General features: G+C 55.6%; 1 protein-coding gene across 3 annotated transcripts; it reads right to left on the reverse strand.

Moving 5' to 3' along the window:
- Positions 1 to 3,059: 3,059 nt before the first annotated feature.
- CCN5 (cellular communication network factor 5) lies at positions 3,060 to 8,751 on the reverse strand. 3 transcript variants are annotated; one of them, XM_068419707.1, is made up of 5 exons: positions 8,632 to 8,751; positions 6,596 to 6,812; positions 5,708 to 5,959; positions 5,320 to 5,513; positions 4,680 to 4,792 (listed from the first exon to the last, which is right to left on the reverse strand). In XM_068419707.1, exons 1-5 carry the CDS (start codon positions 8,689 to 8,691, stop codon positions 4,769 to 4,771), a joined length of 747 nt encoding a protein of 248 aa, XP_068275808.1. In that variant the 5' UTR covers positions 8,692 to 8,751; the 3' UTR covers positions 4,680 to 4,768. The 3 variants fall into 3 exon arrangements, with proteins under 3 accessions (XP_068275806.1, XP_068275808.1, XP_068275807.1); XM_068419706.1 differs by having other exon boundaries at positions 5,278 to 5,513; XM_068419705.1 differs by lacking the exon at positions 5,320 to 5,513 and having other exon boundaries at positions 3,060 to 4,792.
- Positions 8,752 to 14,882: the final 6,131 nt, after the last annotated feature.

The raw sequence follows: 14,882 nt of genomic DNA on the forward strand, positions 1-14,882 counted from the left end.
GTGGGAGATGGCTGATGGCGGGGGACAAAGCTTTAGCCTGCTTCTACTTGCCAAACCACACTCTATTATCTACCGGCAGTCCTGGTTAACTGGAGAAGTTCCAGCTGACTGGGAGCTCGTGCCGCCAGCCCCGCTGGAGCAGGCAGCTGGTGCTGCAGGCAGTGCCAGGCTGCCTGCACCTTCCCTGCAGCCCACAGAAACCCCCTGCTCTTGCTGCCTACTTCTACATCCCTCCCCAAACACTAAACCCTCTTCCCCCCCTCCTTTGAGTGGCTTTGACCCATGCAGGGATGAAATGCGTGGTGTGACCTTCCTCTCCTGCCTTCCCTGTCGCAGGGGATGTCATGCAGAAGACAACGAGATACTGTGAGGCTGGGGCAAGAGCTAAAACCAGCAACCCCAAAGAGGACCCCCAAGGAAAGCCAGCCCCTCTTTGCATTGCTGAGCAGCATAAGACCAGAAATAACTTTATCTCTGGGTACAGAAGTAAAGGCAATCAGAAGGGAGAAGGTTTACCCTGGCAAGCCATAGGGAAACGACCTTGGCAAAACAAGTTCAGGTGAAGGGCTGGGCCCGGGAAGGGCCATGGCCACCTGCTTTCCTGGAACTTAATCTCGGGCAGGGGGTGGGAAAAGGCTGTTATCTCACCCACCAACAGAGAAGGAGGTGAGGTGAGTCCATCCTGACTGCCCTTCCCTACTTGGGAGCCACCAAACATCCCCGCTGGGCTATACTCAGGCATGGCAGGTTGGTGCCAGCGTAGGGGAGCCCAAGGTGGTGGTAGTTGCTTGTTGTGAGTATCAGTGTGTTGACTCCAAAAAGTGCTTGCTGGAGCGGGTAGACGATGGGAGAGGCTGTACGTGATTTCCTGCCTACGTGATAAAATCTAACCGCTACAGGCGGACCATGAGAGGTGAAGCTTAAAAGCTGTTTCTGTGGGGTGAGAGTATGGCTTTTCTGAGGTTTGCGGAGGCTCTAGTGGAACTGTGCTCCTGGAGGAGCAGAGGAGGGGGTCCATGGGTGTTCACCCCTCAGGAAAGCATTCCTCTACCCTGCCCTGCTCCTGCCCCCTTTGCCTCCATGCATTTCAGCTGCTCCTGCAGCCCGGGGTTGGGCTGGCACTTGCAGAGCAACATTATGGAGGTGCAGAAGTGCAGCGAGATGAGAGGAACAAACTGGGAGAGGTCCCCTTTGTCCGAGAGCATCAACCATTGGGGAAACTGAGGCAGAGAGAGCAGCTGGCTGGGAGGGCTGCTGTAATCATGGGACGGGTCACAAGCTGCTCTCGGCACTGTAGGGAAAACTTTCTCTGTTCCCAAAATGAAGGCTTGGGGCTGGTGGCTCCTGCCATGGGGAGGGAGGAGCAGGGCAGGGCACGGGGAGCACTGCCCTCCACATCCCCTGCTCCCCGGACCTGCCGGCTCCTCTCTCCTGCCTGCCTCGGGTGTGTTTAAGGGGTTCACTTCACCCGTGATCTCACTCACAATAGAGGTGCTACCGCCCAGCTCTGCCCGAGCACCCTGTATTGGGGTGTCCCCCCGGATCCCGGCTCCAGCAGGGCAGTGATGCTGCTGCCAGGGCGTCCAGGGCAGTGCGAGAGCTCGGGGCTGGGATGGCTCCTGCAGGTGTCAAACACATAACCTCAGCGATGGGCTTTCGGGCAACCGATTCAAGGCTCTTCAGCAACAGCGAAAAAAGGGTCTTGATCTACTTTTTTTTTTATTGAGTCCTCTTGTTCTCAGGGAGGTATCTGAAAACGTTTAGCTTTAATCAGGGGCTCCTCCAGCCCTTTCTCAGCCAGCTCCATGCTTTTAAAAATCATCAGTCATGAGAATGGCTTGGAAAAAAGAATTCTGGTGCATATTGTTTGCTCACACATTACTGCACGGTTTCTCCTTCAGCTGCTGCATGTGCTTGCGCTGAAATGAGCTGTGATCTGTTGCTCACCGCTGCTTTGGGAATATGGTTGTCAAATCACACAGCGTTTATGTGTGCAGATGCGGCAGTATGCCGTGAGGACAGGGGTGAGTTGTCTTCTGGTTTCGGGGGTTTATTATCTTTACAGGTGACCATAATTGTGGACAGCAGAGTGTTTCTCTACTGCCCCACAAGAGCAGGCAAAGCCCAGGACCCTCTGCATCAGGGGCTGCAATAAATGTGATCCTCATGTTTCCAGGGTAGCAGGGCTTTAGAGGGAACAGCAAATACTGTGAGACTGGCAATCAAATTGCAAGAGTTGATTTCCCTGTATTCTTAGGGAAAAATAACTCTGATTTATTTGGATTCATTAATTCATTATTTAGATATTTTCTGCTTAGTGAATCAGGGAGAAATGACATTTGGCAGGGGAAAAAAAAGAAAGAAAATTATAGCAGAGGTGCGTTGAGTCATTTCTGTTTGAGATGAGAATTGCAGGTTGCTGCTTAAAAAAGTGACCTTTTGATTTTTGCCATCACCCAGAGGCAGCTGGGCAGGATCTGGGAGGGGGCGAGAGCCCTGGCAGTGCTCCCCACCGGCAGCTCACCCAGCCTTGGCGGCTGTGTCCCAACATGCTGAAACAAGAACTGGCTTAAACCCCAGGATTTTCAGTATACAGAACACGTCTTATCCGTGTCAATCGAGGAACATTGTAGTTTTAAAGTCTACATGAGCCTCGTGTCGTGGCTTTTTTGGCACAGCCATTGCAGAGATGAAAAAAGCCAACAAAAGCTGCAGACCAGGGCACATTCATTTGCTGCCTGCCAGAGGTTCACCACGTCCCCCGTGTCAAACCGAATAATGATTTCAATTCGGGCACCAGATGATCACAGTAAATAATTCTCTTTGTAAGCAATGTTTTACTGCGTGAGCGGTGAGATTTATTTTTTCTTTTTCCCACCCCAAGAGGTGACGGAAAAGCATCTTTGACTTTTATTTTCAGCACTTGCAGGGGCCAGGGGAGCGGATGAGTGGCTGCCTTGGCCCTGCTGCCTTTCCTGCTGCCTGTGGGGAGGCTTTGCCCCAGGCAGGAGAGACGAGCTCCCTCTGCCATTCACCCTTTTGCACCTGCACCCCCAAATCAGCCCCGGTATCGCACTGGCCTGGGTGGGGAGGACAGTCAGCTGGTGACGATGGTAGCGTGATGCTGGGGAAATCCTGGTGTGGGGCTGGCAGAGGGAGGCATGAGTTGCAGGGGGAGAATTTGGGCTTTGGTTTTTGGGAGGCTGAGAAGAGGCACGGCCCGGTCTGTGCCTGGGGCTGCAGACCCAGCAGTAACGCAGCCAGTGCCGTGCTGTGCTCTCCCGCACGTCCCAGCAGTGAGTGGGTACCCGGGCACTGCCACGGCCAGGGTCGGTCCCATCGGCAGAGCAGATGGAGCTCATGGCTGGGTAAAAGCAAAGGGGCAGAATTTAATCCAGGATGTAATATACTGTAATAATGTTTTCAGTGCTTTAATTAACATATTTTTCTTTTTTAAAATTTTCTTATTCTAAGCAGCCTGAATTGAGGTGCCTCCAAGCTGTCCCGTCCTGGGTCAGGCCTTTCCTGCAGGAGCCGAGCTGGCCGTGGGCAGCGGGGCTCCCCAGGGCACACCGGAGCCGGGCTCACCCCGCACAGCCACACTCAGGCAAGCTCCAGACCTAGACGAGCACATCTTCATACTCAGTTTCACAAATACACACCTAAACTGCCCAGATCTCGCTGGGACACGTCACCTAAACCACTGCTCCTTCCCAGTCGCCCTTCTCACCCCGCCGTGGGCTGCGCGGTCCCTGCGCACTTGTGCGAGGCCGTTAGAGGGCATTTGGGTTTCATTTTTCAATCACCCACAAGGATTATTGCTATGAGAAAGTAAAGGCAGAGCTGCCGAGCAGCTCTCCTGCGCCGACTCTTGCACAGCTGGAGCAGCTCCAGCGTATCGGGAGATGGCCCCGACTCATTTTGTGATTTGTTTTCTCTTTTTTTTCCTGCATTTCTTTTGGCCTCGGCTGGCGGGGTATGTGCTTGGATGGCAGGCGGTATGTCTGGTGCTGCGGAGCGGTGTCTCCTGCGTCTGAGCTCCTCGCTCGCCAAAGCCCTGCCAAACCGCCAGCGCTTTGGGGAGGAGGCAGCCAGACGGAGCGGGAAGGTTCGTGTTTATTCTGGAGAGATGCGGGAAGGTGAATGAGAGCTGCCATCAGGAGGATGCCTCTGCCCGTGCCCGGGAATGTGGCTGCTGGGTTGCGGGATGGGTATCGTGGGATGGCTGAGCTCGTGTGTGGTTGAGCTGTGCAGCCTGGTGTGGCAGTGGCTTGGGGTGTGCAGCCCGATGTGCCTCCTCCTGTCCCGGGTGCGAGGGACCCCCCGGAGGTGTGGGTGTCCCGGTGCTGGAGGTGATCTCTCTTGCAGCCCTTGCAGAGCAGAGCTGCATGCATGACATGGTGCAGGAGGAGCATCACCTCTCCAAAAGCCTCACCAGTCTGGGAAAGGACCAATTCCCGGTTTCTCAGATGGGTTCATGCTCATGGCAGGTTTCCCCATTTCCCATTTCATTCAGCCTAAGAAACTCAGGGATGCTGCCCAGTAACCCTGCTTGGGGCAGCAGAGTGCACTGAGGGGGCAGATGCTGCGTGACATGGGAATCTTGTTCTTTGTTTCCACCCTCCTTTGCAGCCAGAGTCCATCAGTTCTTCCCCAGTTTTCCCAGGGATGCATCCTCCATCTCCACCGAAACCACAGTGCCGTGGGCTTGTGCCAGACTCTGCCAGGATGAGGCGTTGGCTCCAGGATGCGACTGGGGTAGGCACAGCTACGGACGACCTCCTCTTCCCCTCTGGAAAGACAGAGCAGAGAGTGACGGGGAGATGGAGCGGGGTGGTGGCGTGTCCCCTACGTCTGGTGTGCAGGGGCCCTGGGCAGGGCGGGTGCTGGCTGCACATGAGCAAGGCAGTTTTGCACCGTGTCCACCCTGGGGCTGTGCCAGGCTAATCAAAGGGGTGGCAGAGCCCTGACTCTCGGGTGTACCCAGGGAGCCAGGCAGGAGCTGCCAATGCCTCTCCAGCCACAGCGGCAGGTCAAGCCCACCGGTGGGGCTCAGGGTTATGTGGGATCCACAGTGCTCTTGGATTCAGATATCCAGAGGCCCCAAAATTCAGGTCTGCACCTGCCATCAGCTGTTTTCCCAGCGCACATTCAGGAGATAGTTTATCTCTCCCTGAGACACGGCCAGGTCATGACTGGGGAGGGGTGATGGGGTGCCCACAGGTAATTGGGGGTCCATGGCTCGTGTTGGCTGGCATTTCCCTTTCTCGGTCACACCTTTGGCCGAGAGGTGCCTGCTTCACCGAGGCCCTCACTTACCGCCGGGGATGCTGCTGGCAGAGCCGGGCAGGGTCTGGCCATGCAGAGCCGCCGCTGAGTCTCCAGCCTGCAGTAGCGGTTCTGGTTGGAGACGCGGGTAGAAAAGCCCACGCCGCAGGTGGCCGAGCAGGCGCTCCACTCCGTGCCCCACTCCTGGCAGGGGTACGACAGCAGTGGGGACGCTGCCCCAGGGGCTGGATGAAAAGAGAAGAGAGGAAAAGGGTGGTTGGAGCGAGGTGCTGTGCAGCGTGCCCGGCGGGTGCTGCGGACGTAGCCCTGCATGGTGGGGAAATGGGCAATGAGGTGTCTGCTGTTGATGTCTGGGGTAAAGGGACCATCCCCACAGACCTGCGTGGGCATCCCCTCGCCAGCATGTCGTGTATCCTACCTGCCCCGGCATCCCGGAGGAGGTGCCGGTCCCGGGCCTCGCAGATCCACTCTGGGCAGCACTTCCCCGGGACCTCCACGCGCCGTGGGTAGGGGCAGTCCGGGGTGGGCAGCCGGACGTCCTCCTGGCAGAGCGGGACGCACGTGAAGCCCCCGTCCAGGCAGCGGCACTGGAGTTTGCAGCTGGGCTGGAAAACCTCCCCGTCCCGATAGAGCCGGCCATTCACCTCGCAGCCCTCCTCGCCATCTTCAACTGCAAGCAACAGTCAGGGAGGCCGTTAGGGACAAAGTGACAGAGATGAGGATGGCAGAGGGGACTGCTGGGGGAAAGCGTGGGGCTGGCACGAAGGGACTGAACCGGGGGGGCCACAGAAGTGACTGGGGGGGTGTTTGGGGCAGATAGGGGTTTGTAGCAGCGTGTGAGTTGCCCGACCTTCTCCTCTTCCCTACCTCCTCTCCTCCTCATCTCTCGGTATTTTCAAAGCAGCAGCTCACCGTGGGTGAGAAACCTGCTGCCCTTCAGTTCTGACCCTGCCTTTTGGGGTTTTCAGGCTAGAAAAAGTTTCTCTGAAATTTCTCTGCAGGACCACCAGCTCCAACCCTGTCAGGGTGACTGCAGCATCCTCAGGACCCCTGTGTCCATCCCTGCTCAAACCACCCCGAAACCCCCATCGGCAAACAGCATGAGAGCTGGCTGGAGGTGCCGCACAGCCCTGCAGCCAAGCTGTGTGCCTCAGCCTCAGTGAAGCTGCTTTCAGAGCCTTAACATCTTCCCTGAAAACGGCAAGGGATGCCTGGAGCTGGCTGGGGCCCTGGCCGGAGCTGGGGTGAGTGCTGGGCTGGGGGCATGGGGGCATCCCTGGTGGGGAGCGGGCACCCCTGTGCTCACAGTTGCAGGTGGCTCCTGTCCCCGCGGGCGCTGTGCTGTAGTCACAGACGAGGCCCTGGCTCCGGTCGCAGACGTGGAGGAAGTCGCAGGGCTCTCCCAGGCGCCGGGCGCAGATCTTACAGCAGCCGCAGCCGTCCAGGACCAGGGGGGACCCGCGGGGGCAGCGGGGTGGCACCCAGGGGCAGTAGCATGGTCTCCGGCACAGCTGGGCACACACCTGCGGAGGCAAAGACATCGCTGATTCAATTACAGGTTATTTTTTGGCTAAAGGCTGCTTTCTCACTGGGACAGCTGGGTAACCCTCTCTCAGTCATGGGGGCAGATTTTCGGTGGAGGGAGGCTCTGCAAATCCATGGGAATACGGCAAAGATGCAGTCCTCCCAGGGCACAGCGTGACGGGCACCTATGGAAAACCAGGGAGAATCAGGGATGCTCGGCACTCTGCAGGATGGGGACTTGAACGCCCCACTGCTCTGAATACACAGGAGGGGGATGGAGCTACAAAGTGAACATCCCATTTAGTGGTGGTCATTTAACGGTGTGGGAAGGGGGGGAAGCAGCCTGCCCCCATGCCTGCCACTGAGGCAGTGGCTTATGCCCAGCTGGAGATGTGGCTCTGCTGGGGCTGAACGCACATGGTGAGAGCACAGCACCTCCAACAGCCTTGGCAGCTCTCAGTCACACCAAGAAACAGGGCATCGCATCGGCAGCGGAGCTGGAGCGGCAGCCCAGCTGCTCTGCTTGCTGCACGGCCAGCACGTGCAATGCAGGCAGCAGCTCGGGAAACGTGCAACCAAAAAAATTCATCCCTGTGCTGCTCCAGACTCTGGTGTCTCTGCTGGGGCTGCCAAGAGATCAATGGGTTCAGCTGGACTACATGTATTTTAGACACCATTTTTCTTTTAGTTTCTCCCAGTAGCATCAGGTCTGACATGACCAGTTAGGCACAGAAGGTGGGTACTGGTGTGCTGTCTGTTCCCCATTTGCAGCAGTTCACATGTTTTTTATGGGCCTGTAGAAATGTCAGTGCCAGGAGCTGGAGATAAAATATATCTGAAATGGGGCAGGCAGTCTGGGTTCTGGTCTAGTTTATCAGTGAGCAGCATTAATAGTGTGGCAGAAACCAGAGAGGGACTCGTGGCAGGGAGTGAAGGAGCGGCTGTGGTGGCCAGCTCTGAGCTGGAGGCACAAGGGCCCTTGGTGATTCTCCAGCCCCTCATGAGCGTGCCTGGAGCAGGAGTCATTTCTCCATCACAGCTTACCCAGGCAGCCAAGGGCATTTGTCATCTCGCAGGAGGTTGCTATTACAGATCAATGCTTTAGAAAGATTAGCCAAGCGAACTCCATTAATCCGTTTCCCCCTGCTCCTTGTAATTAACTCGTCTTTAGCTGACAGCGTGGCTCCTGTCAGAGATCTTAACTGGCTGGGAAAGGAGTCAAATTATCACGACGCTGCCATGATGACCCTGCTTGCAGCTCTGCTTTGGGATACAAGCAGCAATTAGAAGTTGGAGCTGAGATACCCCAAACTTTTCAACTTCCCTGTTCTCTGCACAGGCAACTCTTTTCACACGGAGTCCAAGAGAAACAACAAAAATCACCACAACAACCCAAATTCTGTCAGAGGCTTTGGCTTTGCATGAGCATCCCGGGGAGGGAGGAGAGGGGAGTAATGCCGAGGCTGGTGCTCGCTGCTTGGCCCCTGCCCCGGGAGCCTGGGCAGGGACCGAGGCGGCCGCAGAGCCACCGCTGCTGGCTCGCAGGGACGCACACCCCAGCCCCGGAGGGCTGCAGGGACGGGCGAGCAAACCAAGTGCATTGCTGGCATTCCCGCATGCTCCAGGGGCTTGCAGCACCAACGCCTTTGGCCCACGGACGTTAAGACCCTGCTGCTTAATTGCAAATGCCTCTCCCAAGCATAGGGACTGCATAAACACAGCCACCAGGCTCGTCGAAACCCCCGTTCCTCCCTGCCTCTCACTTTGGGTGCTTTCCCAAGCAAGGCTAAAGCCACCCCAGGGTCCCATCTCCCTTACCTTGGAGAGGATGCAGAGGAGGGAGAGGAAGAGGAGCTGCTTCTCCAGCCGGAGCCTCATGCTGCTCTCCCCTCTGCCGCTTCAGCACATCACCCCCCAGGCAGTTGGAGGCAGCGGCAGCGTGTTCGCAGGTTTTAAAGCCCCGTGTAGGTCCTGCTGCTGTTTATACTCTCCCTGCTCTGATGTCATTCGCAGGCTCCAATATAAACACAAGTAGGTTTGGACAAGCCTCAAGATTTTCTCTTTTTTTTCTTTTTTTTTTTTCTTTCTTTTTGTTTTTTTCCAGCCCACATTCCAGCTGCCATTTCCACTCCCCTCGAGGTGAGAACGTGCTGTCCACCGAGACAGCGAGCAAAGGGAAGGGCCGCTCTCTGAGAGGGGCTGGGGAGCGGGGCTGGTGGGGTGAACCAGCTCCTCACTGCCAGCCATGGAGGGAAGGTCCATGCCTCTTCCGACTGCTCGAGGTCCGTCCAGACAGATCCCGTGTCTTCCCCCTGTGTATCGAAGGGTTTGGCAGGGCTGTCCCTGCTGCCACCCTGCGACATGGCCACCACCAAGCAGGAACAGGGCACCCACCCCAGTATTTAATGCTGAGCCCAGCGTGTGGCAGGCTGTGGGAGAGGGGTGAGCTGCCCACGCTGCACGGAGCCCTGAAGCCACGGGCAGGACCCTGTCCCTCCGTCGCTGGGGACAGCGTGTGACTTGCTTTTGATCGCCAGCAGCTGAGGCTGCGGCAGGCTGTGCGGCAAGCTCTCCGGGCAGTACCCGTGCGCTTCCCTCTCTGTTTCTCCAACACAGCAAGAGCTGGGAAGGGTTTTGCCATGGTCGTGGTGCTGCCACAGCATCCCCATCCTGCGTGGGGCTGCGGATGCCTGGGGAGGCTGCTGGGGCACATCGTGTTTCATTGCCCTCGGTACATGATGCAGAGAAGGCTGCAGTCTAGCCCCGCTGATTTCAAGCCTTGTAAACCCATCTTCAGCTCCTGAAAAATGATAAGCGTCTTAAGCAATCATGAGAATTTAAAATCCAAGTTTGGGGAAGAGGAGCGGGTGCTCAGCAGTTGCCTCCCAATGCTTTCTCACTTCTCAGTCTGCCCTGTGCAAGCTTTCCTCTCGGCCGCTGTGTCTGGGGATGCGAGGCTGGCTCTTAGGAAAGAAAAACCTCAACATCTCAAGGCCTTCAGGAAACTGAGCCCCTTCCCCATGTTCCCATCCCCCAAATCTTATCACAAGATGCAAGAAGGGGAATTTGTGAGTCCAGAGCTTGAAGGAAAGGCCTGAGTTCAACTAAGGCTGTGGGTGCCCTGCAGCTCTCCCCGGCTCCTCTCCTGCACCCCCTTGCCTGCAGGACATGGTCTGGGGCCCTGGCCCAAGGGATGAATCACAGAATCAATGAGGTTGGAAGAGACCTCTGGGATCATGCTCCGCACAACTGACACCCTCCATGTCTCACAGGCATGACGAGAACTGCTGCTGTGTGTCCTGTATTGTGATATATGTCAGCAAACGTGCAGGAGGGGCTGGGTGCTGTGTGAGCAGGGCACTGAAATGATGTCACTAGGAGTGATACCCCATCCCTCCCGCCACCCTTTTTTCCCTTCCTTTTGCTTTTGCAAAGCAGGTCCTCAGCCACCTGAGCAGCAATCCTGACCTCAGCTCTGCCACTTGCTGGAGCCTGGCAGGAGCAGGGAGGGCAGAGCCCGGCCGGGAGGAGAGCGCAGTCAGAGCTCTCCCATCACCACCCTGATTCTCCGCTTTGGTTTTGCTTTGTTAGCTGCAATCAGTCTGTTAACGAGGTCATGGCAGCTCGTGGAAATAACCAGGCCACCTTCCAAAGGCTGCTGTCACTTATCCCAGCGCTGGAGTCTCTCGTGGAGGAGCGCCAGCTCCCTGCATCGCCTGAGCCCTGCCCGGAGGCAGCCCTGGTGCCAGGGGGGAGGCATGAGGACCACACACCGCTCCGTCCTCGCTAGCAGGTGGGTTCAGGCCCTACTGATGGCTGCTCGCAAGCCAGCACGTTTGGTGCCAAAGGCTGGAGGCACATCTCGTGCTGCCGTTTTCTCCTCTGCTCCCCAGAGCTGGTGCCATTCCTACGGCCGCCGCAGTTCGGGTGCCACAGCTCAGCCAGACATCCCGGATGGATAGAGGCTGCCATGCCTCTATCAGCAACGGCTTGAGAGCAGCCAAAGCCCTGATCCAGTCTTGCTGCAGGGGGACGGCAAGTTCAATTAATTATTCCAGGCTTGTGTTTATTAGGGACTTGTGATTAATGGGCATGACTTCATTTCCCAGTTAGAAATCAGATGACAGTGCTGGTAAGGGAAATAAAAACCTCTCGTCACCCTCAGTGAGCAGCTCTGGGAGCAGTCAAAGCCCCGTGCCTGAGGCCTTGGGGGGGGCAGCGGACTCATGGCTGCCCAGGGGACACCACTGGCGATTAACCCCCCCCTCACCTGCCCTCTCTTGGGTACAGGTTCAGCTTTTTGGGGTGGGAATCCCTTCTTTACCCTCTCCCTGAGCTTGGGACAAGAGGGGACATTGCTTCCCCCCCCACACCCGATGCCACTGAGATTTTGTTGCAGTAAGGTGACATCACTGTGATGGTATGACGTCACTGTGATGGTATGACATCACCAGGAAGCCAGCAGAGCTCAGGCAGAGAGTCACACAGCCGGACAGGGGCCAAATCCACTGCCCCATGCGCACCCAGCTGCCCAGACTTCAGCTGGCATCGGCAATCCTCGGCGGGACCTCGCTGCGTTTTGGGGGTGCCCGGAGGAGCCGGCTGGAGGGGCACCCACAAAGCCCACCGTGACCCTGCCTTCCCGAGGAGGCTTTTCCATGGGTGACCTGGGCTTGAGCTTCTCTTGTCCCGGCTCTCTGGGTCCCACGTGCCCACCCAGGTCACTGTGCTGGGGGGCTGGGGGCTGTGGGCAGAGCCTGGCAAAGCCATACAGCCCTTGGGCAGGTTTTGATTTGCGAAGCCATGTGAGAGCAGCACTTTAGCAGTTTGTTTTATAAATACTCAGTTATAACCTGGAGCACACACCCCATACGTGTTCTGTAGCATACGTGGGATTTCATAGCTAGTAATTAAGCCCATATGTTGTGCTCTGCAGTTTCCATGGTGTTATTGTCAGGATTTTTGGGGGTTGTAACTTTTTTCTTTTTGTGGTAAATTGTGCAAGAAAATAGTTGATCCAGGGATCTGGATACATCTCCTTTGAGTTAGCCGCTGGCAGGCTCTGCTGTTTCTATAGAAATGAAGGAACCAACCCAGTGAATTTACATTTTAGACAGCTGTTTTTTTTCATGTCTGTGCCATTTAACGTGCCATCGTGAATAACACTGCGAAGCTCTCATTTGTGCACCCTGCTCAGCTGAAATTGCATCTGTCTGTGACGGATATAGACCATATTCTCCCTCCATCCCTTTCCTTTGCTTAAGATTCTCCCTGTCTTTACTCTTTGCTGTGTTGAACACCCTCTCTAGACCTGGCTGAAGTCGGACCAGGGACTGGATGTTCATTTCTGCTGGGGAGAACCTAGGCTGTCCTGGGTCCTTGCTGGCTCTATTCCCCTTCGTATCAACAGTGAAATCATGGGTCTAGGGTGAGCCCAGCTCCATACCTTGGTGGAGAGGATGTTCCCTTCGCTTCTGGGCACTCCTGGCTCAAATCCCTGCTGCAGGGGAGCAGGGCTGTCCATGGAGGGTGGACAGCATGGGTGGGAAAGCTGGGCAGACACCCAGCTTGGGAAAGCCAAGAGCTCCGAGATGAAAAGGAGATATCTCAGGTCTCCCTCAGCTGTTGGACACTTTGGGGTGGCTGCTGGCTGTTTTTCATGAGACTTCTGGGAACACCCCGGCTTTGGGAAACTTTGAAATACCTTCATTTTTGGCAGGATGGGAAAGTTGTTTCCTACCCAGAACAAATCCAGCTCCAGTTTCAAACAGCCAGAGCCAAGAGAGGTGGTGATGGCCATTTCCATCCCTGTCTGGCCATTTTTATTCCCTCTGGTTCTCGCACCTTAGCTGGAGAGCAGAGCTGGGCTGGGAGGACTGGCCACCCTGAGGGACGACGGACGGGCCAGGCAATCTTTTACCTTGAGGTCACTGCTTCCACCCCAGACCCGGGCTAGGAGAGACTGAAAGTATTTACCATCTGGGGCCTGGCCAAGTGACTTGCAAGAAAAGAATTCAGGGCTGCCGTCCAGTTTCTGATGGTCAGGCAACTATATCAGAAAGCTTCGGCTTCATCTGGGACCAAGTGACCCCTCCAAGCTCTCAGCGAGGGAGCGAGCAACAGCCGGGCATTGCCCTCTTCCAAGGAGAAAGGGTCTGTTGTACGGGGAGCGGTACGTGGTGGTGCGGTGGTGGGGACACTTGATCCTTCACCATTTTCCAGGCATTTTTAAGTAGGTTTCATTAGAAAGGAGCACTGATAAATGGGATGCGGTGCTAGTTCTGGTCTCAAAGCCTGACGTTGCCAAGAGGAAGGAGCTGAGCGATTACACGGGGAGCAGACGGACTATCACAACCTTGCTTAGCCAAAGCTATAGTGAGATCTCATCATTCAGACCAAGGGGCTTCTCATTAGCACAGCCCAGCCTTGTATCAGCTGTTGTGAAAGGACAACGCTTTTTCTTCATAGACATCTCAAACCCCGGGCAGGAATTCTGTGTGATTTTTTTTTTTTCTGCAGTCCAGACAAGAGCAATTCATAATTGTCCCCCTAAGTTAAACATTCAGATAAACCAATGAATAAGACTTTTGTAAAACAAAGCCTGGGAACTCCAGCCAGATGAGTCTTTCCATTATTATTTGGAAAACAGTGTCAGAAATCATCACATATCAAACATTATGATCCTCTGAGAGTTTAGTTTTGGTATCAAACATCATCAAACATAAACTTCTTTTAAAAAAATCTCACTAGAAGTTTTGTCTTTCAGACAAGATATAAACCCCAGATCCTGACCTTGTGTGGTTACTGACAGGCCCTTGGTATTTTCCATGGAGCTGCATGGCTAACTCATGTTTCCTGATCACATTGCTCATTCTTTTTAACTATCTCTGTTTTTCTTGTGATTTCAGGCTAAAATTGACTGTGTTTTTCCTTCAGTTCTTGTCTTGCTCAGGCGTGCTATGTGTTCTCAAGCAGCTGTCGTGTCCCTTGCAGCATCGAACAGGCTGCAGATGGAGGCATGCACTAAGGTACAGCCAGTGACGCTTTTAGTTCTTGCCAAACTTGCCTTTTAATTGCACCCAGCTCTGCTTTAGAGCGGGAGAGCTTAAGTGACCTCTGAGTTTCCTTCCAGCCTTACTTTCTGTGACCCTGGGAAGACTTTTGAGGATGCAAGCGCTGCACCCGTGCAGCAGCTAGTGCTGCGCCTGGGAGGCGGGTGGTGCTGGAAGAGGTTTGGGTGATACAGGTTGTGTCTGCTCCCAATGTCACAGCCCTTCGTGTCCCCAGGGCTGGCCTTGGCTTGCCATCAGCAGGAGCATTGCGAGCCAGAGCAGCTCGGGGCACCGGTGGATCCAGGACTCTGGGACTGTGTGCAGGGGAGGGAGGTGATGGTGTTGGGACAGGATGGTGCTGGGGAGGGGACAGTGACCTGGGGCAAAGGTAGCCTTCCTCAGCTGGCATATCTCCAGTGGACGCCCTGCAGAGCTTCCTTGCAAACCCCTGGTTGTTGCTGGGACCTTCCCAGAGACCTTGTGCAGCAGGCACTTCACATCCTTGCTGATTTGAAGGAGTCTGGCCTGTGCAGGGAAGGGGCTCCTTGGTCCCCAGACCAGTGGGCTGGTCTGTGGAGGACTGAAGAGCTGTCAACTCACCTGTCTTGCACCAGGGCTTCTTTCAAACCCAGCACTTAAAAAACCCACATGACTGGTCACCACCCAAAACCAGTTGGCAAGGGGACCTGCTGCTACTCCCCAGGGCTCACACCAAAGGCTTTGAGGGTGACTCCCACTCCCTTCCTCTACCTCAGTGAATAAAGTAAGGGCTGGGCTTGCTCTGCATCTCCTAAGCAAGACTAGAAAGGCTGAGGCCAGCGATGCAGAGGGGTCTCAGACCCCCAGACCTCCTCTCCCAACGCCAGAGACATCTGGAGACACCTCCCAAGCATGCACTTCACATAAACCACCTCCTCTTGTCCACATCTCCAGCCAAGACAATAAAGACACGAGTGAAACCTTCAGTGGGTGTGTGGGATCCAGTTGGGAAAAACAAACCTCTCGGTCTCACTATGG

The sequence above is a fragment of the Nyctibius grandis genome, chromosome 28, assembly GCF_013368605.1.
Source record: "Nyctibius grandis isolate bNycGra1 chromosome 28, bNycGra1.pri, whole genome shotgun sequence".
In the NCBI taxonomy this organism is placed as follows: Eukaryota; Metazoa; Chordata; class Aves; order Nyctibiiformes; family Nyctibiidae; genus Nyctibius; species Nyctibius grandis.

Excerpts from the sequence above, each read along its gene's own strand:
- CCN5 (XM_068419705.1), bottom strand. The coding sequence starts at position 8,691 with ATGAGGCTCCGGCTGGAGAAGCAGCTCCTCTTCCTCTCCCTCCTCTGC. Across the intron at positions 5,960-6,595 it reads GACAGGAGCCACCTGCAACT|TTGAAGATGGCGAGGAGGGC; the intron begins GTGAGCACAGGG and ends TGTTGCTTGCAG. Across the intron at positions 4,793-5,707 it reads CCTCCGGGATGCCGGGGCAG|AGGGGAAGAGGAGGTCGTCC; the intron begins GTAGGATACACG and ends CTGTCTTTCCAG.